We start from the raw sequence: 22,637 nt of genomic DNA on the forward strand, positions 1-22,637 counted from the left end.
ACACACAAGAGATTCAAGATGCACCTTTCAAAGCACTGCCAAAATTATTTTCGTGTGCCTCTGATTCTTTTCTACAGCCTGCATAAATAATGGAAAAAATAAAGCAAAAGGTATGAAATCCCTCTGGATTACAGAATCTATAAAGATGGAAATGAAATGGTGTTATTTTATAGGGCTACACTGAACAGAACAAATAAGCTGATGCCAAACAATTCTCACCAGGCTGCCCTAGTGCAGCCAGTGGATTATGGAGGACATTCATGAACGAACCAAAACAGTTTTATTAGATACTATTTATGGTAATAACTAATTTAGGGCAATAACTAATAAAATATAATAATGAAATGGGGAACACTGAATTAAAACATCATTTAGAAAAGGTGAGATGGACACAAAAACAATCATTCTATGATTACAGCATAAGAATGCAAAAATACTGATTATTCAACTCTAATAAAAACATTTCAAGGCAAAAAGCCCACTGCATTATACCAGGCTATCCTCCGCTCTCTCATTCCATTTATGCCTCTTAATAGTTTCTTCCTTGACAGCTTGCTTCAGTTTATCAAAGATATCATCATGCTCTTTTCCTTTTTTTTCTGTCATGAAACGGGAAAATTCTTCTTGCAAAGTCTCCCATGCCACCTGGAAAGTTAGCAAACAATTTCTCCTGAAATGGACCATTACACCATACACCACCTGATAAAGGCACATTTACTACAATTCTTTCAAGTATGAAAATCTGGAGACTTTCCAAAAAAACCCACACAAACATAAATCACAGACTTTTCTTTTGCTGCCTTATCCACTGCTAATAAAAGCAACATTAAACTTTGCTTCACTGTATTGTAGCAAGCAGAATTCTGTTAAACTTGCATAAATCTATTAAATGTGAATACACCTACTTGAGGGGTTTGTTGACCTTGCAAAAACAGGTTTGGCTTTTCTTCTTTAACAGATAAAATTCACCAGAAGAGAAAATACAACGTTTTTGATTGTGGGACAGTAAGATATTGCCAGCCTTTTCCGACATGTAAGCTAGTTAAAAGAACTGCAGTTCAGCCACTCAAACATCATCTTACTTCTCTGGAGTTATGCTTTCATTTTACATTTTAATTAAGTTCTAATTTTATTTTTTAATTTAAATAACTAAATTCTCACCTCTACTGCTTTATTAGGCAGTTGCTTGTCAGTCCACTGCTTCAGTTTGATGTCCACAGTGGTGTTAAATGTCCCTGAGTTTGCAGTCTGTGCTGCTGGCAGGTATATGTTCTCAATGACATGAGTAGATACCCTTTCCCATAAAGTTTTCTCAAGCATCTCCTCCCTAAAATGAGAATTATTGATAGTTTCCAGTATACACAAGTGACTAATAGGTGTGCATTCAATTTGTTAGGAACACAGAAAACAAGATTGCAGATCACAGGAACCCAATACATTGTCCAAGAAAAACATTTTCTTACTTATAGCTGATAATGTTGTTTTCTAGAACTCTATTTTAAAGGCAAACTTCTCCTAGTAAATAATGGGAAAAAAAAAATTACTGTACCAGTGCTTTGGGGTGACCTGAGTCAAACTTATGACTTCATCAAGAATCTCATTCTTTGCTTTCTCAAACAGTTCATTCTGTGCAAAAGGAAATAAGATTAAGTGTAGTTTGATCATGTCTCCATGCAAAAAGTAAAAAAATCCAAAACTTTTTCTTTAAGGCCTTTAAGCATCAAATGATACCTCCTGGTCACGTTCTGAACAATGTGTGTGCATATCATCAGCTGTCCTGGTTTACCATACATCTTCCCTCCCATCTCTTGCCATGCCTTTGTCCAGGCATGGCATTTCAATATTCACAATCTCTATAAAAGAATTACAAAATGAGATCCCAATTGTTTTCTTACTCTGTCTGATAGACCAGGGAATGTAACTTCTCTTTGCCAGTTCTGTCATGATCACAATGAAACACTGACCTATCCCTGGGGGCAAGTTAAGTCAGGTAACTGTATACTAGAAGAGTGAAGGACTTAAGTGCTGAAGCATCACAATTCTGAGCAACAGTATTTCCTTCCCCTACAATAATTTACCCTGTCCTAACATTTTGAAATGTCAGTACTTTGTGTTAACTTTAAGAAATCTTTACAAATGAAATTAAAAGGCATAAATTTAGATTCTTAGTCTTCAACCCTTAGCAGCACACAGTAATAGCAGCAGTGTAATTTACCCTGTCAAGCTCTCGCAGCCGGGGGTAATTGTTCTTCCATTCCGTCTCCAGATTGAAACGTGTGGCTGCAAAAATCAGAAACAGAGCCTTGTTCTTTTATTTGTCTATGAGCACTTCATGACTACCTTAGAAGGTTTTAAAACCACCACAAATGTTGCTTATGAAAAACTCTCCAAGAACTTTAATGTGTCTGCAAATGAGCAGAATTTTTTTCTGTCTATGCCAAGATACTCTATGTACAAATTGCAGAATTCATGCATTAAAAAAGCACAGAGGAGTCATTCAGCTTCCAGCTCTGCACACATCAGCCCTGCCCTGGCTGACCAGATAGTACCAGGAAGCCATTTTAAACATCTTAATCCAGTGGAAGAACTGTATTTTGCTCACAAAAAAAAAAAAAAAAACTTGATTTTTGTGCTTCATACTTTTTTACTCCTTTGGTTTTTAGAGCAAGTAGTACTTTGCAACATAAATTACATTTTTGGTTCTTTTCTAGAAATTACCTGGGGCAATTACCAATTAATGGGAAATGCTGATAATAAAAAATGTATGAAACAATTGCCCAAGCATGCTGGTAAAACATTATATGCATATGGAAGAAATAACTGTTTGATAGCAAGTTGCTAGTTCCTTTTTTTTCAAAACATGTTTACCTTTAAAAGCATCTGCCTGCTGCTCCACAGACTCTCTCACCATTTTCCAAAAGCAGTCTGACACAGCAAGACTTAGGTTCTTGGTTGTTACCTGATGTGCTTTCAGCATACTTGTCCTGTAAAGAAGGATAGCCAAAGGAAGTTCTCTGCATACCCATGCTTTCAGCCCCCATTTTCTGCTCTCTAGAATAAAGCTTTGCTTCTCAGAGCAGAAAATAACAATGTGACCGTGCACCTAACCCAAATTCCAGTCTCTTCCTCTAAAATACTCAGTGTAGATCATCACCAAAGCAAGGAGAAAAAGCCCCAAAAGAAAACATAGGAACAAAAAGCCCCACCCTAAATAAGTTTTTATTCTAGAGGTTGCAGTGCAGGTACCACAGTCCCAAAGATCATGTACTGTACTTTCCTGAAGAACACCAGCCTGTGAAATCAAAACTCCACTCAGTGAGCCTTCCTCAGAACACACAAACCAACCCTTTGAATACGACATGGTCACACCAAGACAACTGACATTTAGAGGCACTAACACTCACTTTTGGGCTCGATTTACTCCTCTCAGCTCTAAGTGCTTAGACAAGCTGAAACTTAGCTCTTGTAGGGCTGATGGAGAGACACAAACCTTGGAAGAGTGGCCCAGAACTGCAGTGGAATCAGCTGCTGCCTGAAGATGCCTGTCTGTCTCCACTGACTTACAGCAAGCATTAGGAAACCAAGCTAAATTGGTCACCTCAACATGATACTTAATTTAAGCATATTAAATCTCAATTAGTGCTTCCACATTGCAATCCTTTTAAATTCCACAAGAAAAACTGATGCTAGCAATTTACCAACACAAGCTCATTTTAACAGAAAGGATAAAATAGCAACATACTTTAAAAGCTTTGAATTTTGAAAAAATTCCTCTTCATATTCTTTAATGGATTCAATGCTTTCACTGCTGTTTCCTGCAAAAAGAAAAGAGTGCTGCAACAGTTCCATTCAGACAGCTTTCTGGGCTACCAAGGACAAAATAAGCAGAGCTAGAGCTCTCTTTACCTTTTCCAGTAACAACTGCAAAATAACCCAAAGCCTTCATTGGGAAGAGTTTGCCTTCAATGATTTGCTGGATCTATGAAAATAAAGGATTAAGAAAACCCATCAATTACTTTGCACAGAGATATTCCACAGTTTTAAGGCCAGATCTAGTCATAGCTGTGCATAGACTACAGCAGGAGGCAGTTTGTCATGGGACTATGAGCACTACTGAGATTGAAAACAAAACAAATAAAAAAAATAAAGGCATAAATCTAATAAGGCATAACACAGCAGAACACAAAACACAACAAAAATGCCTATATCAGAATATCCTTAGCCTTTCTGGGAAATGGAACTTGCTCAGGTCACCTTCATAGTATTACAGCAAGCTGAGACAGAAGTCCCATAGCTGATCACTAAAAGCAAGGCCTGAGAGAGATTAAAACAACAACTACCAAAAAAATCATCAAACTCAATAGAGAATAAGCACTCAAAACCATCTAGAATAGGCAGGTGAGGTCCAATATCTCTGCCAGCATCACAACTATTTTACCATGTGTGACTTCAGCCAGCACAATAAGAGAAAAAGAGTTTCACCTCTTTGGACTCACCCTGTTTGGACTGGCCACATTTTTCTCTGCAAGATCAACCTTAGTCAACACAAATATTGTCCTTTTGCCTTGGGGATCCATTTGGCTGACTAAGTCTGTGACGATACTGCGTTCTGCATCCACTGACCCATCTAAAATAAATACAAAGTTTATTTTAGGGACTGTGTAATCTAACAGTACTGAAAACACAGCAGCCATCATCAAGTTTCATGTTACAAATTTAACCCCATAAAAGTAGACTTATGTTCCATTTTTTGGATACACGTAGTGGAAAAATTGCTTTGTTCCCAGAATCAAAACAAAGCAGTTTATTGTAGTTCTCTAAGTTTTCAAGAAGTACCAGCTTACTCAAAATATTCAACATTATATTATATTCAATATTATTGCATGCTACCTCCAAAAACACTTCTGTGAAAAACATGAATTTTATTATCACCACCATTTTTCTTTAACGCTACAAAAACCCTTAGCTAAAAGTTGCTGTTGCCACAAATTTTGCACAGATTGCCTTAATTTATCAACAGACATTCCACAGCATGCTGTTTTGTACACTACACAAATTATCACAAAAGGAAAAATACCATCAGAACAGACTCCAGAGTAACATATGAACCATGATTAAAAATACAAGTGGATAATTGTTTAGACTCTTAGTACCTTGAATACAGAGGATGATGGCATTAGGATTCTGCATGTAGGCTTTGCTGATGCTAAAGATAGTTTCCTTTGTATCTGGAGCCATACCAGATGTCACAGTCTTCAATATGCATATGGAGATAAATATTTAAAGAAAAACAAAGAAAAAAACATGTTAAAAAATCCCCAATGGCTAATGTTCTCATCAATAACACTACTTCATTTACATGTCATCATTTTTAAAATTATTGCATACTCACACTAATGACTCCAGGTAAATCAACCAATACCATTCTCTGCAAACCAGGACCTTTCACACTTAAGGAGATGGTCTGTGAAATAAAATTGAAATTAGAAGTTTATACACCATTTAGTTTGAATATACTTACATAGACAAACACTATGAAACTATATGAACACATATTTACACACATATGTTTTATACAGCAACAATCCGTCATTTTAAATAGGAAGTACAACTTTTAATGCAAGTATAAATGCAGTACTCTTGTACGAAACTGATTTTAACAGTCCAAATACACCTTGTATACTGCAAAACACAAAGTATATGCAGACTGGATTCATCACAATCCCTCTGTTGAAGAATACTTTCAAAACATATACACATACAGATATTTACCATTAAATATTTGAAAAGTCTTACCTCAGTGCTAACAGTGCACCCTTCTTTCACACTATTTCGCATCCTGATTTCTATTTCATTTCTCAAAGCTGCAAGCTGTTACAAGAAAAGCAAAATATCAAACAGAAAATTCTTTATAACTGTGATAGAAGAAAAATTACCTACACAGAAAACCACTTTTAGTTAGGGATGAAGATCTCAGTTTATAAGTATTATTTCAAATGCATCTTTAGTAAGTGTGGTAAATGGGGAGGGCACTAAATGACAGATTACCTGCAGATCCCTTCATGCTTCAAAAAGTGTCTTGGCACAAGGAGTACTCAACATTTTATCCACTTCAGTGCCAGCCAAAGAGATAATTTAATAGCTAATACAATGCCTTGCCCCACTAAACATCTTTCACTTAATTAAACAGGGGCTTAGAGATCACAGAGATACAAAATTATTCAGAGAATCAACAGAAGTAAGTCTCATTAACTTCCAGTCATTTCATTATACTTACATCCTCCTCTTTGGTCAGATCAAATTCCCGAGAGCTGTCTTTGAATAAAGCCACATGGTGAGGACCTTCACTAAGGGTCACCTAAACATTAAAAGCTTTAATGAGAAAGTATAGCAAATCTAACACAGAGAAACATGAAAAGTACTTGACATATGTACACTTCCCTCTGTAGTAACACAGTTGTATGTAATGATCATTCAGCACAAAATTACTAAATGGTACTGCTCCTACACAGACAGTACACATGGATCATATAGAGACCTGCAGAGCTTTCGTCATTGGCTGAAACAACTCCCTTGCTTACAGGCCATTTTATAAACCTATGCACACGGATGCCTCAATCAATGTCATAATCAGAGGGAGAAAAATGCAGCAAATGCTGATTCAGAGATGAGGATGTTCCTTACCTTGACAGGGGAACGTGTCATCATCTCCCCAGACCCTCGAGGGAATATGCGGGCCTGGGCGATCATTTCTAACACGCTGGTTTTTCCTGCACTTTGGTCTCCAACCACCACCACCTTAAGTGAAAGTTTAAACAGCTATTGGCTTTTGGAAGGATATTTTGGAAGTTTAGATAAAAGCTGACTAGGAAGACACACATCTCTATCAACGTCAGCCATTTCCATTGAAAATGGAAAGCTCAGCACAGCAGCAGTAACTGAATCTAGACAGGGTTTATCTAAAAGCCAAAACAGGCTTAGCATGGTTAAATTTGTTATTTTCAAAATTATCTTATTGCTTTTAAAATGAAAGACATGTCTTAAGCAAAAGGGTGGAGTTACAAGAAAATAGCCTAGCAGTAACTCTGGATTATTCTGGAATATAATGAAATGCTCTATTTAATTGCAAAACTGGTGTTTCAGTAGAAATCATTGAACTTGTTATCTACTTACTCGAGGTAGGTGATCTTGAGTGTTATAACTGGCATCATAATCAGACAGGATGTCAAGTACTTCAGAATACATATCAATCAAGGACTTCTACAAAAAAAAAGTACACAGAGAAAACACAGCCAAATAAGATAACAGAAGTTTCAGACTACTACTTCTGTAAATTTGTGCAAAAATTATTTTACTTTCTCCTGATGGTTTGAAACCACAGCTGTCTATACTGCAGCTATCTTTGTTCTATGAAATACATTACCAAGTAAAGTCACTTCCTGACTCCTGTGGTGAAGGGGGAAAATGAAAGCTCCTATGTACAGCATAAGAGAACAATGAAGTGCAAACTTTGCAGCTTTCAGGTTAAGCTAAACTGAGTTTCTTCCATTAAACATCTACAATTATTTAGTTTGATGAACAATAAACATCAACAAGGATACCGAGTTATCAAACTTATGCACAAGTAAGATTCATCTTTCCCTTCTCAGAGGAAAGAACAATATCCATACAGGTTAAGAAATCACACAGAGAAGCAGAAAACATCTATTTTTAAAATGCTCAGGATGTTGGCAGACAAAAACAAAAGCTAGTCTCACTGGATTTATACAGTCATTAAATGATGTTCCCTGACCCCATAACTTACTCCTACCAAACTCAATGAGACCCATGACAAAGCACAAAGGTATCAGACTGTGTGTGCAAAAAGAGTTGGAAGCAAGATTATCTGAAAATACAGTGAGGCTACATGAAAAACCAAGCCACATTTCCCAATTTCTTAGGTAAGTTATTCAGTTAGACATGGTAACCCCTTCATGGTTTTCAATTGAAGCCACCTCCGAAAGTTATATAGTTAAAGAATAAAAGATGTATGGAAGTCCTGATGACTCAAAAAATTAACAGAGGTATCCTAAAACAAATGTTAGAAGTTTATATATGAATTAACAAATGCAATTTAGAATAGCATAATGGAAAATATGGTGTAATTATATTTCAGTGTGGTTTTGTAACACATACCTTTAACTTCCTCTGATGAATTCCCTTGTCATCTCTTTGCAGTACCAATTTTCTCAATTCTTTGTTCTCCTTCTCTAATCGCTCAAGCATTCTTTGGTATTTGAGCTATAAAAAGTAGTACAAACATATTTGTGTAATTATGGACATAATAGATTCACATGAACAAAGTTTTACCTATGAAAAACTTATAATCCTTTAGGCAGGTCTTTCAGAAATATAGAAACCTTCCAAGAGAAGAGTGTCAGAATTACTTTATTTTTCGCAATGCAACCTGATTGCTTCAAAAGTTTTTATAAGAGCACACTATTCAAACCTCAGGACACAAAGATCAATATTAAAGCATCTTAAGCATCATTTTCAAAGAAGCTACACTTATGGAACCAGACAGAAATCAGTGTCAGTGGGAACTGGCCATTCAATCAAAATGGAGCTTAAATGTAAATGGGCAAGCCTCGTTTAGACCCTTTCTTCAGCCTCAGATCAAGACAACAGTACCAGCTTAGCCCTGTTTAGGAGATTGTAGTGGTACTCTGAAGATGAGAGATGTATATAGTTTTGATATCTGCTCTGAAAATGTTTGTCTACAATGTCGAAATGTATTTGGCCTGAGAGTACTTTAAAAAAAAACAAACAAATTTCAATATGCTATTAAAAAAATGTAAGTAATAAACGCACTCAAAACTAGCGAATATATCATGAGGTTAGGAAAGCCCCTATAAAATGTAGCTGAGCCAAAGAGCCAATCAGTTTAGAAGCCTGCAGATAAAAGATCAATTGTACATGAATGTGAGCAAGAAACCCAAACATTGATAAATATGACTAATGTGCATCATCCCTGAAAAAATCTAGCTTACAAATAACTAGTTCTGTCTGGCTAATCAAGGTGAGATTAAAACTTGGTTGGAATGAGGTCTTGCTTTCTGTAAGTCATTGTCAGAGAAGAACAGACTAGACTGACCTTTGCTCTCTGCCAACACAGGGGACTCTGCATTCATACATTCAGAGACTGAAAAAAGCACTGCATTTTCACCAAATATACCTCAGGCGTGCTTTTGTCTCATAAATCTGAGCCTGCTGCACATAAATCACTACTTAAGGCATCAATAACTCAGAAAAGTCACCTGAGTGCGTAATAGCTCTTCTTGAAGTTGATCAATCTTCTCCTTGTCAGAAACCTACAAAGAAAAATAATCATGGCTACCATCACTTGTTTAGTTTAAGCCCTGTAAGTAACCAATTGAAATTACGAATTGAAAGTTTCATTCCCCATAAGAAAAGTGACTTGACATGCATTTTACAGCAAGTAAAATTCTTCAATTAGCATTTGAAATTTAAAGCTGATGGAAAGCCCCATCTGCAACAGGAGCTTTCCATCAAAGAATTGTCTGAATTTCAGTACATGCAAATGTAGAAATTAACCCTTCAAGACTTAATAGTGGGAAAGTGGGCTTAAGGAAAAGCAGCTTCATATGGTGCTGAGATTTCAAGCCACTGAACTAAATACAGTTTTAGTGGTCAAACTCTCAGGATCTTGTATATCCACTTTCTGAATCAGCATCATCTTAATGTGATAAAATCACTGAACACCTGTTTGCTACAGAAAATACTTTCAGGTGAGTATTCACTATTTGTGAATATTCATAAAGCATTCTTATTTCATTCTTATTTGTTTGTCAGAATTCGAAACACGCTACACAACTTCATACATTTTAGATAGGCAGGACAGTCTTGAAGGGTTATTTCAAAATTATTTAAATTACATTGAAACTAGAAAAATTAGGATATTAAGTACAAGACACCTTGAGATTCAAGGAATTAATGTAATAAGATCAAGCACTAAGAAACATTCTAAGCCAAATGTTCCTAAAATGTGTTCATCAAGATGCAGTAAACAGTTGTTTCAAACAATCCCCTTTTACTAACACAAAGGCAAAAAGCATTAACGATGGAATACAAATTCTTATGATGTAAATATTTACAAACAACAAAATCTAATGGTTGACTGATAAAATATTCAATTTAGAAAAAATGGTAACCTAAACAAGTATTGAGTGTGTCAATATTTAAATAAAGTTCACGTGATAAAGCCCATGTGACATTTACAACTCAAGTTGGCTTCAAAAGAGAAAGAGCATATTATCTAATATGCAGAGGACAGCTGTTATTTAGACATAAATTAATTCCATTACTAAAACTTTACAAGAGTTGTTACAGACTAAACAAGAATTATAATCCACAAGTATTCATAGTGCTCAATATCATTTAGCTGTTAAGCCTGAAGAATTGTGTCTGCACTTTATAGAAAGAAATCCAAGCTGACACTTCCATCTTATTGCCATTATTTTCTTTCATAAAGAACAAAGACAAAATGCTGTAAATTAACTTTTCACTGCTGTTAATTAGTTCAGTGGTAGCAAAAGTACATCAGAAACAGGGTTAGTTGAACAGAGGATTTGATGCATGCAGCTACAAGCTGCTATATGTAAATAAACATTTACATACACACACACGCCTCCAACACCTCAGAGATATTAGCGGAAAATAAAAACAGGAGGCAAAGAAAGTGATGCACAGAGCCAAAAGAAGCAAGAAAATTTAGGAAAGAAAAGGAAAACAAAGTGTTTCCATGTGCTGCAGACTTTCAAAGGAGGTAACATTTTCTCAGAAGCCTTGAGGGGCGATGATGCACCTCTGAAGTGCTTCCCTCAGACCCCTCCAACCATGGGCACTGTCTGTGTGGGCTGATGCTTCTGTTCAATGCAGAAAAACAAAACACTGCACAGCCTTGTGTTGTGAGATCTTATGCAAAGAATCATCTAGCACTGATGATTAATTCTAACAAGGACTTTAGATAAGTTGTGTCAAAACCTACAAACAGCTCTAGAATGATGCCACTGCCTCAGTGCTTGGTGCAGGTGTGATTTCAATGTTAGTACATATAGTATTTTGAACATGTGGTCCTTAATATTGCTAGAAATTTTAAAGTTGCCAATAAGAGCTAAAATATGAATTTGAAGTACTAACAGTCACATAAGACTGATTTCTATCCTTCCCCCCCAAAAAAAATCAACGATTACAGTATGTTTATATAGGTACCTGAGTATTTGTTTAATCCAGTTCAATACGATTTGCAACTCAAGATTACTCCCTCTTTCCCCATTGCCACCATAAAGAATAATGAGAAAAGGATGCTGGAGACTTATTTTTAATGAAGAGACCTTGTACACAGATATCTGTTCACTGCAAATAATTTTAAACTGATTATGTGCAGAACTACAGCAATTTCCAATAATTTAAATGAAAATATTAAGGCCCAGACAAAATGCATTCAAGCAGCCACGCACAGTGCAGTGGTATACAATTTTACTGCTAAATATTTAACAGGCTGCCCCCCACCCAAAAAAATCAACAAGAGAAGATTAAACTTTTGTTTTTAGTATCTTCTCCTGATTGTGAGATGGTTTGTACTGTTATTCAATTTACAACTGCAGTAGATTTAATACTGAGTAAATGAATTAAAATGGAAAAACATGCAAGTAAATTGGGCAACGAAACTTTCAAGAACTGAAACAAAAATATCATATTTTATTATAGACATGCAAGCAAGACAATGCCTTTAACTCAGTTAAAAAATAAAAAGTGTTGGTTTATGCCGTATCAGAAGGGTCTGCAATGACTTATTTCATTGACAGAAACAATTTGTTATTCCAAAAGAGAATTAATTGGATTCTTTGACCCATATCCTCATATCAAGGTATTAAAGGAAAGAGTTTACCACCTCTTTCAAATTGATTCAAAAATAAAAGTTAGTGTGACAAACATGATTCATTCTTTGTCTTAAGGCATGTATGCCAAACAGCACATTGAATGCTAAGTGAAAACTTTCCATATGCAAAGGAAGGTAGACCTTCAATCCTATGAAAACACAGAGTACCTGCCATAGAGGGCAGGATAACATTTACAAAGACAGCCCTTGCAGTTTCTTCTCAGCTTGGGAATTGTGGAATTAGTTGCAACAAAGTACTAAAAAGTAGAATCTCAATCATAAAGAAATGTAGTATCAAGCTCATTTTTTCCCTGAATGTGTTTATTAGGCTGATAAGTTTTTATATATCAAGTATTGCATTGGTTCTCCAGCAATTTTTACGTGTTCATACATTTTATTATTACTTAAATCTATTATTCCATACTCTAGCTCTCTCAATAAACTGTATACAATTTGACAAGGGAGCTTGTAACTCCAAACCATATAAAATAATATGGCAAGAAAGTAAAACACTGAAGTACTACTATACTTTCAGAGAACATTGTTTTCCTCTGTTGATGGACTCAAAAGCATGACAATTACAGCTATGCAAATATGCCTAAAAGTTTAATTAATATTTAGAGCATTTCTCTTCCTGTGGGATTTATCTTCAGATGTACAGAAGATCAAGTTCTGTATTCAGTGCTCAATTCCAAAGCTGCTGAGAAGTATGACTAATCAGAAAGTTTTTAAGGAGACACAAAAGCAGCCAACAAAGCAATGTGGTCAAGAATTACAGATTGCAACAGATCAGACAACTAAAACATCCCAATTTAAGAGGGATTTCCAATCAGCCATATAATAATTAACAAAATTATCAGAGCTTAAATGAAATAAGTAAAGAGAAGTACAGATGTTCAACAAGCGCAACAAATCAGTAAAAATTCTGCTTTAAGATGGAGAACAGACAAGGGACTACCACTGATGAATATACAGTAGATAATGTTATTAGCAGCATTCAATTGTCTGTGCAAAATTATTACTAAGGAGCTGCTGTCATTTTCAGATTGGCAACAGTATAAAGCAGAGGAGAAAAACTCCCAGATATATATTCCCTGTAAATAGCTACACTCTTACAACACAGAACTACCAGAAACAAGCAACAGTAAACAGGTTTCATTCATGTACTTTCCTTAAATGCATTTCTAATGTTTGAACTTTAAATAACACTTTTTATAGAGGCAGAGATAATACAATTTCAAAGCGACACAAAGTACCTGTTCTGCTTTTAACATCATGCTTTAAATGCAACTTGGTTAAACTGAAACAGGACTACCCATCTGTAGTGAAGTTGCCAATTACTTGCATCCATGATTTAATTAGTAAGATTTTTCTAGCTCAAATGCAGAGAGCTGAAGTATTGGATTAGAGTGAATGCAGAACATTTTGTCCCTCAGGGCATCACCTTGCGCTTCTGCTGGGAAGAGAAGCCAGCGGCTCTGCGTGCTTCCTCTTCGTGCTGCTGGATTTGCTGTTGTAACAGAATGAGCTCCCCAAGCAGGCCCTGCCGGCAGTTTATAATAAAAAGGAGAGGAAAAATTTGGGGTGTAAGGAGAACAAAGTTAAACCAAAAGGCATGACAAAAGACAGATGAAAAACAGGTATGAACGGGTCAATTCAAATGCAAGTGGAATTTCATTAGCAAGATCTCTTGCTAGCTGGAGTGGATAGAGTCAGCAAAACCATGCACTTTGCAAATCCAGGCAGAACAAAGCAACCAACATTTAACTACATTTTACAATTATATTCAACTTTAACTAAGCATCTAAATATTTAAAAAAATCCATCTGTAGCTATCTCAGCTTTAAAATATGATCGAACTGTTCCATTCAGCTTTGTCAGTACAAGTTTTGCTAAGAATAAAAACAAAGCAAAAATAACCTAAAGAATACAGACAGTTTATAAAAAGATGATTTTTGGTTGGTACTTAACTTTCTAAAACTAGCAAAAGAAAACTAATTTCTTAAGCATAAAAAAAAGAAAAAGCTCCCTTTCCACTTCCATAACACACTGCAATTTAAATTCATGCTGTCATAACCCTTTCTGATCATTCCAAAACTTCCTAAAATTTGATGCTTATTTTTTTACTCATTCAGCATTTCCACAAAGCTTAGTTCTCTTCTCCCTCCACATCAAACAATCCTATGATGGTGAGCTGTCTTTCAAAATTGGTTGAGAAATACAATGCCAGCCTCTACCAGAAGCTTATGAACTGTTTATTTCAGAGAATGCAGAGAAGAATATTAATGAACTATTTAAATAAATTTCTTTAAAAAAAATACATCTTCTAAGAAAACATGCACTGAAATGAAATGTTTCAAAAATGTACTTCAGGAATCAAGACAAGCTCTGAAACAGAACTTTGGTGTAAGAATTCAAGACATTCATCATCAAGGTATACATCTGTTGCATGAAATACACACACAGGCATGTACACATAAGGATAAACAACACAAGAGAATGGATAAAAGGAGAGACACAATCAAATGACCAAATATAAACATTTGCTAAACAGTGATTTGTATAATTTGAAGCTTCTTGTGTTTTACTAAGCCACTTTCAGATTTAATAAATGCCTCTAATGCCAGACGAGCAACTGAGCCAGGAACTCAGGCAAAAGATTTGATTCCTACACAGCAGCAAGGAGAGGAAGCCTCATGGATACATTCAGTATTAGAAGAACAAGAATTATACTTTGCAGACAAGGAAACTCTCAATATGACCCAACACATTCCCTTTAAACATTATGCTATGGGTCCGAAAATACAAGAAAAAACACTGAAAAAAATCTGCCATGAAGGCCTTTCAGCATTTAAACAGGAAGTAGCAGAAGTTTGAAGCCACCAAATCGAATTATTTAATCAGCAATTCCTTTCAAAGACATCTGGTACATGCAACTCCTATTCCACAATAAAGTATGACAAGAATAATTTGCAACTACAGTCACACCATTTAATAAAATATTCAAATAAAAAAATTATGTCATTTAAAAGACTTCTCTGATACATACAAAGAAGATAATGTTACAATCAATAATCACATTATTATTTCCTTTATATTTTAGATATTAATTTACTGTTTTAGATTAAAAAATAAATTAATATTAAACAATTAAGAACTTTAAATAGCACAGAACTATACACACAGCATCCCTGCTGGCATATACCAAGACACAAATAAAAATATTGATATCTCTCTGTCATTGGACACTATCACTGCATGTCCCCTCCACCAAAACCAACCTGTCCTTTAAAGAATTTTTGCTAGAAAAATCAACACCAATCAATTAATGTGATTTCAAAAATCAAGTTCTTTACAACCATTACATTATTGTTTTCATTGTCAAAGAAACCACGTAAAGGGTAAGGAATAACAGGTGTTAAAAGAGTACAGTATTGACATATTGGGACAAACCCTGACATTGTTACTGTGTAGTCTTTAAACTTCTCCCATCCCCTATTATCTTGTATTAGAAGTTAATATACTGCATTACAACTGTATGACTCTCTCTTTATTTTAAAAGGAATACAAAGGAGTGAAAATTACAAGATAGGTAGAGAGATCAATTTTTAAGAATTTGAATAAAGGTAACAATTTTATCCAGAGCATCTATAACATGAAACTGGAAATTAGGAAATTAGGTTGGGAATATAATAGCACTCTTAATAAAAGAGAAAATTATGGAAACTTTATTGCATAAATTGCAAGGAAGAACAAAACAGAAAACAAATGTTAAAAAATAAATCCATGTGAGTGACAGTCCTTACTCAAGCCTCTCTCACTCTCCAGCAGCAGCTGTGGTCAGGGGCTGTGGGATTTTGTGCAGCTCCTTACAGCAGCTGAAGGTGACCCTGTGCAGGCTGGGTGAGACAATCACACACTGCAACTGCTCCAGGGGGCAAAAGGGTCTCCACAGTACCAAAGAAGCAGAGCAGAGAAAGGGCTCTAAGCCCCACCAAGACCTGAGTCACAATCTTCAATCCAACTCCATCATAGCTATAATCATTATATGTTTTCTTTAATGGTAAAGGCTAAGCTTTGGAATTTGTCTGCTTTAAGAGGAAACTATTCCTTAAAGAAAATTTTTGTGGAGACACAATAGTGCAAGATGACCTAAGAAGGCAACACAGCTGTTTCAAGTAGAAGCCTCAACTAGTTCCTCACTTACAACACAGTACTTTTACTTTACTACAGTTCTTGTAACTATGTTCGCTCTCCTTTCTCCCAGAACAAAATTTCTTATTTAATCCAGGTAAAGAGAGATTTAGATGCCACATACTTAACTACTTATCTGAACACTCCAGTAATTTTAGTTAAATTCTCTTAACTAAATTTAATTAATTAATTAGTTAATTCTCTTTTAAAAATATTGTAAATGAGAGATTATGAGATAAACACCAAATCAGGCTGTACTGCTTCTTGTTAGCTAATGTGTTTGGGACATCTTTCACTCTCAAAGTTACTTTGCAAAACAACTGGCTTCTCACTCAGTCTACTGGAAGCTTTTAGAGACCTGTCTGAGGATCCCATCCTGTAACAATTCTTCAAAAATTCCTCCAAACAAATACTTTCTAGATTTATCAGTTACTAATCTCTTCACAACAAAACAAAGAAAACCATCTCTCATCAGGCACATTGAGTATCATACTACAGCAGCCATACAATCCCTTTATGAACCCATACAATCACAGCTCTTAAACTAGCATTGGTTGGCAGTGGCAACCATTGAATGCAAAAAGGCCATCTTATCCATTGCCCTGAAAGTAATAATTTTGCCTGCAAAGAAACTTGGTGATTATGCTCTGTTACGGATACATATGTGCCTAGTTTGAAATATTCTGTCCAAACCAATCATATTAATTAGCAAATTAACAGTTTCTTATCAGATATAATCATTAGACCAGACAAAATTTTCTTAATCATATTAACTTAATCTGGTGATATTTTCCACACCACAGTCAAAGTTAATATGCAGATATCCCTGCATCCAAAACAACCACAGGATCATAACAAGTTTTAATGATATTACTAGTATTCAATAAAAGTGTCAGTTATTTCAATCATCAGAGACAATAAACTAAGATGGCCACTTCTTCACAAATCAATAGTAAAGTGTTCTTTAAGATTTATACAGTGAAACCTGTGCAAAGCAATCACTGGAGAAAAACACAGACACTTTACAGACAAAGGGGAAATAAAAAGCCAGGTTAATTCTCATGTAAAAATCCATCACTGCTCTACAGGGGGAAAAATGGTTGTAAGATCTGAGCTTTGTACATGTTTCACTATGTTACCATGCAGAATTAATGTAGAATAAATGTATACATGCCTGCATATACAGAAAAGTTTATGGAAAAAACCCAGTTATAGTTCAGAATATTTCAGTTCAAAAATAACTATATGATAACTTACAAATTCCCTAATATATATTGTTTTCCTTCCATTTTTGTAAAACAATTTTTAAAAACAGACACAAGAAAAATAAAAGCCTTTAAAGAATGAGCAACATGACAATTTAGGAATTCAACAGAAATGTTCATGAAAACAAAAAAATAAACTTCACCTTCTTGACTTCAAGAAAAAAAGTGCTAAAACATTAGGTTATCCAAATACAGTAACATTATTTTCCAGAAAATAGTAACAAAAATATGATGTATGCTTTATCTAGATAAAGAAAATAAAAACCAGACTATGTTAGGAAATGGAAATTCTTTAAGGCAGAAATTCTTAAATAAGAATTAAAACTATGAAAATGTCAACAAAAATGAGTTTGAAGCAGAAATGCTAGCTAAACCAACTTCAGTAATAAGTTATAAACTCAAGTGCCATGGAGATCATGCCCTGAAAAATTGCAAATGCACATACAATACCTAAAATCACATTCTTATCACAGACCAATTTTCTTAATAATGCAATTACTAAACATTTTCATGTCTGCATTGTATTTCCTTACACCAAAATGTTTATTATCCCTGCAATACTTTTATATACAAAAAGCAGTAATGCGTACTGAACTAATATTCGACAATAAATACTTTTCAAGCTGCTTCCAATGAACTTCTGCAATGGGCTACTGATGCACTTTCAAACCATAAATACCTGTTTAGAGAGACATTTTCAGGTTTGCAAGTGAGTAATTACCTTCTTGAACTGTTTGTCATTGTCATATCCCTGGTCAGTAGCCCGGAATGCTGTTTCTCCCGGGGAACCTAGGACACAATTACAGAAACTAGTAATAAGATGCAAAAGGCACTTAAAAATTCTCAAAATAGTTACTAGAAAATTAAAGCTTCAACCTCTATGAGTTAGTAATTCAATAATCTTTAAAGTTCCTATAAAAAAAATTCATCTTAAGAAACTGAAGAAGAAACTCAGTTTAAAGCTCATCTGAAAATTTTATATCTAGTTTATGACGCAGATTAATTATAACACAAGGGAGCAGGGAGCTTCAGTGAGACTATTAAAAGTTCTCAAAATATTGCAGAATTAGTTTTTGAGAAAGACAGAAGGATAATACAAAATCCACTGATGTTACTGTAATAAGAAAAAAACCCTTTCCTATTGTAATGACAGGTTTTCAAAAAGAAGCTTCTGGAACAAGCCTGAAATAAAAAGCATCTGCTAAAGACTATGGCAGAGATACATCAACCATTCACCTATTCATTCCCACAGGGGAGGACCTAGGCAGGAAAAGGTTCTGCCCTCAGAGGGTGGCTGGGCACTAGAACAGGCTCCCCAGGGATCTGGTCACAGCACCAAGCCTAGCACAGCTCAACAAGCTTTTGGACACCTCTCTCAGGCACAGGGTGGGATTTTCAGGATATCCCTGAAAAGGGTCAGGAGCTGGACTCGATGATCCTGATGGATCCCTTGCAACTCAGCATATTCTGTGATTCTATGAAGTATTCTAAAAATAGTTGGAAAGTATTTATAAATCCATATTAAGTTGCTGCAAATAGTTGTATTTATATTGATATTCACTCCTCTTAGTATAGTAGTGCTTTAACAGTTTGCTGTAAAAAGGCAGGTTAAAGGCAGGAAAAAGGGCTTTTACACACCTAACAACAGAAGTAGATCAGAAGCTCCTATGACTTCACTAACCAAATTGTAACCTGTGAAAAATCAGCAGAAGAGGGGAAATAAAAATTATAGACACAAAACAAAATGCAAGATAAAGATGAGGGATCTTTGTTTCATTTGGAGGACCACACAATCAGAAATGGCCATTATGCCAGTGTGAGTATGATAACAAGTAATTGGTGACATCTCACTATCAGTCAATAACAACACAATTTTAAACTGTTAAAATTTTAAACAGCCAGAATACATAGGAGATTGTAATCTACTTGTCACTCAGCTGAACTTGGCCCCTACTTAGATTCTTGCTCCATTTGTAAGACTAATAAACTAGTTCTGCCACTGAGAGTACTTCAAAGAAACAAAACCACACTTCTTATGCACACTGATATGAAAATATTTTCAAACACACTTAGAGCAATGATATAACCCCTCACAGATACATTAAGCCTCCTACTGCCTGGATACAATGAATAGACAAACCATCCCCACGCCTTTTCTGAAAGATTTGGAACTCACCACTGCCCCACCTAACCTAAATCTCCAAGAAAGCTTTGCTGGGTCCAGAACCAGATGGAAAACATCATTCAATCCAGAAGAATACCTTTCTTACAAATCCCCTATTTCACATACTTGCAACATTAAGAACCTTCACTCTTAACAATCCAACTCTTTTCTCCTGTAACAGCTGTGATATTGCTGCTGTTCAGTGGCACTCTCACCAAGTTCTAGCTGGACACAACCAGCTCCTCTGACTCGCTGAAGAATTGAGCTTTCAGGCTGAAGAAGAAGTTGAAGCTCAATAGAAGTTTTCTATTCAATTTCATATTATAGTTCTCTGCACTTGTTACCAGAATTCTCGCTTTTAAAAATACATCATACTTACCTGTGTCCACAGCTCTTTCAGAAGAGATATTCAATGCAAACACAAACATTTTCAGGATCTGCTTTGTTTTAGTATCTAAGGACATACCTACACCCTCATCATCAAACACATTCAGCTTTTGAAATAAAAACTTAGCTGAAAATTTGTTCTCACCAGGAGAAAGAAATCCTTTCAGTGAAGCGAGGCTCTCTCCAATCTTTTCAAAGTCAGGCATAAGTTTGGCAAGGTCATCTGCATCAGGGAGGGCCTTGAGAAGTTTTTCTAGGAAAACAGCATAACAGTTAGTGAGTTGGGTTTTTTTCTATTATTTTTGGGGAAAAAAAAAAGTCTTAGGCTATAAAACCTAGTAACTGTTTCAGGATATGGCTTTTAAATTTTTTTTTAAACAAGTAGGAAGAAGTCTCCATATGCACCTCCCCCCACTACTGTTGGGAAAGACTATCAGATCTGAAAAACCACTTGCTTTTTTAGACTTTGAACTTCCTGATAAGTTGGCTGCCTCAGGTACTTTATAATTGCTGAAAACTTATTGCTACATTTTACCACATTTCATACATTATCCTTTCACATACTTTGTAATGTTTTAAATGGATGTTTTAAAATTACTGTAACTGAAAACTGTACTGAAATTGTAACTATGCTCATGTCTTGAATCTTTTCAGAAAAGATTAGTTTTCAATTTCATAAACAAGCCAATTTTGTGATCCTTAAAATAAAAATCATTACCTTTTAAGCACTATAAAAATGTAGTGTCCATTTGCAGTAAGGACAAGAAAAACTTGTATGAGTTTTCAGTCTCTGCATCTACCTATGCAATTCTCACACATGGCATCGAGGCTGGAAGTAAACATCTGTAAGGTCCCTCCCAATCCAAAGCATTCTACCATTCTATGCAGTAAAATCTTTTTTTTTTTTTTAAAGATCACCACGTTTCTACCCTGCATACAAAATGTAAGTCAGAGCTTGATTTTCAGATTTCTGTCTTTCATCTAAAACTAAACAAAAGCCTCTACTGCAACCTGAAGGCTCAGGAAAGCAAGTCTATATTTCTCACTTTCTTTTCTTCTGTATCTTCAAGATAATTTTGTGGATAGGCAGGTTCACTATTCTGCATTTCCAAACTTGTCTTTCACTTACACATTTTTTTTACTTTCTATTTATGTCTTCACTTGTAAGTCAATCATATAGAAAGAAAAAACTTTCTGCATAATACTACCAAAACCTGTGTGAGTCCCCTTGATCACACTGCAACTCTCCTTTCACTAATGGGACTATATGGCTTTATGAAAGGACCAAGAACATTCTCATATGAAAGGATGCATTAGGGAATGTCCAGGCTAAACAGAGCTTACTTTCTTTTTACAAACACACTGATACAAATTCTTTGGTGAAACACACATCAAACTCCAAAAATAAAAGCCCACTCAAATTGCAGCTGAAAAGCTACTCCTGGAGTGAAGCCCTGAGGACCTACATGCCTATGTTAAGTTTTACACATGCCAGTCTTTAGACAGAGAAACATCATGGCTTTGTGATACCGATGTCAACAAGTTCATCAAGCTCCCAAATGAAGTCAGGAACAATCCACTTATAATCCTCGAGATCTGGTATCATGTCCTTCCACTGCTCATAGGTCTGACAGAGAAAGGAGAAAAATCATGGTAGAAATAGAAAAATAGAAAAAGAAATGTACATAGAGAAGTGTATGAGCAACTACTACCTACACATAAAACATACTAACCCATAATCTTTAGCTATGAGTATACTTTGATCTTTTAAGATCTACAGCAGTTTCCTAAACAATGTTTTCCATATTCACTCCTCTTTATTATCATCAGTTAACCAAGCAATGGCATCCCATATTTTTGTGGCTATAACAAGAATTTCTGTTCTGAAGTATGTAACAGCAAAGACAAAATGCATGAAGTATCTTCCAGAGATAAATACCTTCTTAGCTGTGTAACCACCTCCTACTGCAGATCCTAAGATGAGATAGCGAACTCTGAGAAGCCTAGAGGCCAATCTGGCCAGCCAAAAGTTCCTGTGGGACTGGTACCCATGTTTGACATTCAAAAGTTTTGTTTTGTGAAGGGGAAGGCGATTCAGAGAAGAGAGCTGCTGGATGGATATCCTTAGGGGAGGTCTCTGGAACTTTGCACTTGGGTAGTAGGGATGATGTATACTGCGGGAAACAAGATGCAGGTTTTGAAGCGGGGATTTTCTCTTTATTCCACAGCTGCTGTTCGCTAGACTCCGGCAGATGACACTAAAAAAAAGAAATAAAAACTTAAACTGATTTCTTCAACACACCATTAAATCAAAAACCTCTTTAGAAGCAATCCACATTATATTCCAGCTGGTTACAGATAATCTTATTACATCACCTTGAAGCCACAATTTCCAGCCACTACAGCTATCTTATGAGGAAAATAAAAAGCTGCAAACATTGTTAATGGGTATAGTATTTCTAGTGGTTACAGACACAAAACCTTCACTACAAGTTCTGAAGTCTGTTATGGATTGCATTTAACTTCCACACTGCAATAAGGCAGGTAACAGGTGTGGTAAAGCATGTTTGGGCTAAAGAGTCCACAAAACATTTCCAACATATAAGAAAACAGTTTGGCCTGTCTTATTCTCTAAATAAACTTTTAGTGAACGCTAAGTCAGTAGAGGATTTCCAAACTTTAAAAA

At 35.5% G+C, this 22,637-nt stretch overlaps 1 protein-coding gene across 4 annotated transcripts in view; it reads right to left on the bottom strand.

Moving 5' to 3' along the window:
- The window catches only part of OPA1 (OPA1 mitochondrial dynamin like GTPase), a 49,539-nt gene that overhangs the window by 24,367 nt on the left and 2,535 nt on the right, over window positions 1–22,637 (bottom strand). The window contains exons 2-23 of one of the 4 annotated variants that reach the window (XM_074547201.1): window positions 21,891–22,209; window positions 21,482–21,578; window positions 20,097–20,204; window positions 19,039–19,092; window positions 18,122–18,189; window positions 13,386–13,484; window positions 9,297–9,350; window positions 8,176–8,280; window positions 7,174–7,260; window positions 6,685–6,798; window positions 6,278–6,358; window positions 5,797–5,871; window positions 5,393–5,464; window positions 5,154–5,253; window positions 4,497–4,627; window positions 3,907–3,979; window positions 3,743–3,815; window positions 2,869–2,984; window positions 2,216–2,280; window positions 1,550–1,626; window positions 1,162–1,327; window positions 493–645 (exon numbers count right to left, since the gene is read on the bottom strand). In XM_074547201.1, coding sequence (XP_074403302.1) covers window positions 493–645; window positions 1,162–1,327; window positions 1,550–1,626; window positions 2,216–2,280; window positions 2,869–2,984; window positions 3,743–3,815; window positions 3,907–3,979; window positions 4,497–4,627; window positions 5,154–5,253; window positions 5,393–5,464; window positions 5,797–5,871; window positions 6,278–6,358; window positions 6,685–6,798; window positions 7,174–7,260; window positions 8,176–8,280; window positions 9,297–9,350; window positions 13,386–13,484; window positions 18,122–18,189; window positions 19,039–19,092; window positions 20,097–20,204; window positions 21,482–21,578; window positions 21,891–22,209 — 2,287 coding nt within the window. The remainder of the gene's footprint in view (window positions 1–492; window positions 646–1,161; window positions 1,328–1,549; window positions 1,627–2,215; window positions 2,281–2,868; window positions 2,985–3,742; window positions 3,816–3,906; window positions 3,980–4,496; window positions 4,628–5,153; window positions 5,254–5,392; window positions 5,465–5,796; window positions 5,872–6,277; window positions 6,359–6,684; window positions 6,799–7,173; window positions 7,261–8,175; window positions 8,281–9,296; window positions 9,351–13,385; window positions 13,485–18,121; window positions 18,190–19,038; window positions 19,093–20,096; window positions 20,205–21,481; window positions 21,579–21,890; window positions 22,210–22,637) is intronic. The other 3 variants (XM_074547202.1, XM_074547203.1, XM_074547204.1) reach the window with 3 other exon arrangements.

The sequence above is a fragment of the Zonotrichia albicollis genome, chromosome 9 (genome assembly GCF_047830755.1).
Source record: "Zonotrichia albicollis isolate bZonAlb1 chromosome 9, bZonAlb1.hap1, whole genome shotgun sequence".
Taxonomy (NCBI): Eukaryota; Metazoa; Chordata; class Aves; order Passeriformes; family Passerellidae; genus Zonotrichia; species Zonotrichia albicollis.